This window comes from Gavialis gangeticus, unplaced genomic scaffold, assembly GCF_001723915.1.
Source record: "Gavialis gangeticus isolate Ggan-Ray unplaced genomic scaffold, GavGan_comp1, whole genome shotgun sequence".
NCBI lineage: Eukaryota > Metazoa > Chordata > Crocodylia > Gavialidae > Gavialis > Gavialis gangeticus.
The window spans coordinates 253403301-253404806 of NW_017729032.1; the positions used below are offsets into that span (position 1 = coordinate 253403301).

A 1506-nucleotide genomic window follows, 5' to 3' on the forward strand; every position below is an offset into this window, starting at 1 on the left:
ACTTCCCTCTGGCAGTCACCTTCCCTCATTGGTCCACCCGTCTGAGAAATGCTGAGCTGCAGCTCCTGCTTCTTCCTTCCTTGCAGCCAAAGGAAACTATCTTTGTGGAAGTGGGACCCTCACATCAACACTATCTTCTTGTCCTCTGGTTCCATGCCACGCTCTCCAGCTCAGGGACACTCTTTTCTCTATCAGATGCAGTGAAGGCATGCACAATCTATACTCCAGCAAGACCTACCAAAGGCCCCCTCTGCTTGATCATATTCAGTAATTAATTTTTTCAATAATTTTAACCTTTTGGGAGGGGGGCAGTGAATCAGGTACATCGTATACACCTGAAAATACAGTATATTTCAGACACGTTGATAATATATAGAGAACAACAACAACATAGTTTAATTTGTTTTGAGGCACCAATTTATTTAAGTACAATAGTGATCAGTTATGAAAAATGAATGAGTCAAAAATGAAACTAGCTAAAATCAACAAGAACTAGAGTTCTTTTGTGGTATATTACTGTAGAAAATTAGAGCGTGCTGTTTTCCCTTTACCCATTATTTCCAGGCTGTTCCAGTTTGCCTCCCGCTGAACCTTGAGCCGAATTATCAGTTGCTTTACCTGGCAGAGCAAACAACAGAAAATGCTGTTCTGCATTTAAGGTTTAAATTGCCAAATGCCAGCAGGTGAGCCTTTGCCAATAATAAAAGTATGCATGAAAGTTATGGACATTTGTTTCCATTAAGTTTTCAGAGGGTGACAGAAATGTTCAGCATTGAATGTGTAATTCTTACCGTCATCTCCTCAGGACCAGATAAGACATCTTTATACCATGGAAAATGACTGAACTGATATCACTGGCACTTAGTGGAACTGAAGTCATTTGAAACGACAGGAAGAGTAATTGCCTGGAGTCAGTTTACAGCATCACTTACTGATCATACTGTATCCCTAAGCCAGTCTTTCAATATAGGGAGACCAGCAAATTCCTAATATAGTATGACTGGAGATACCTTTTATCTAATTACTCATCAGCTAAATGAACTGTTAAAGAGGACTTTCTATCAGACAAGAGGCAGTAGCAGCTGACTAGTGCAGAACTGCAGTCAGTCGGTGAGCAGGGACCCCCTTGGTGTGGGCTGTATGCACCACACTGCACTAGAGTCTTGATGTGATCATATCACCATGTTTACCCAAGTCCAAGAGAACCATGAATTTAAGAAGACTCCCCAGTTATTAGATTCTAGACATGGAAAATTATAAATCTGTTTTAAGTTTCCATGTATAGAGTTATTGGAGGTTCCTCTTAAATTCTTCCCCCCCACCCCTGCCACAGGGAAAGTAGTGACAAGGGAGCTCTCATCTCTTATGGGGGGAGGCTCAGCCCTCCTGAGCTCCCCCATAATTCGAATCCTGCTTGTCACCCTCTACTGCCTGCCCTCCCCTCTCCCTTTACCTTTGCAGTTGCTCCAGCTTTGTCTCCACCAGGAGCATAGAGCACCCCACTGG

General features: G+C 42.7%; 1 protein-coding gene across 3 annotated transcripts in view; it reads left to right on the forward strand.

The window, feature by feature from the left end:
- Positions 1-1506, forward strand: part of PROS1 (protein S (alpha)) — an 82549-nt gene that overhangs the window by 50035 nt on the left and 31008 nt on the right. For all 3 annotated transcript variants that reach the window (XM_019525735.1, XM_019525733.1, XM_019525734.1), the window contains one exon: positions 565-683. In XM_019525735.1, the coding sequence (XP_019381280.1) occupies positions 565-683 (119 nt within the window). The remainder of the gene's footprint in view (positions 1-564; positions 684-1506) is intronic.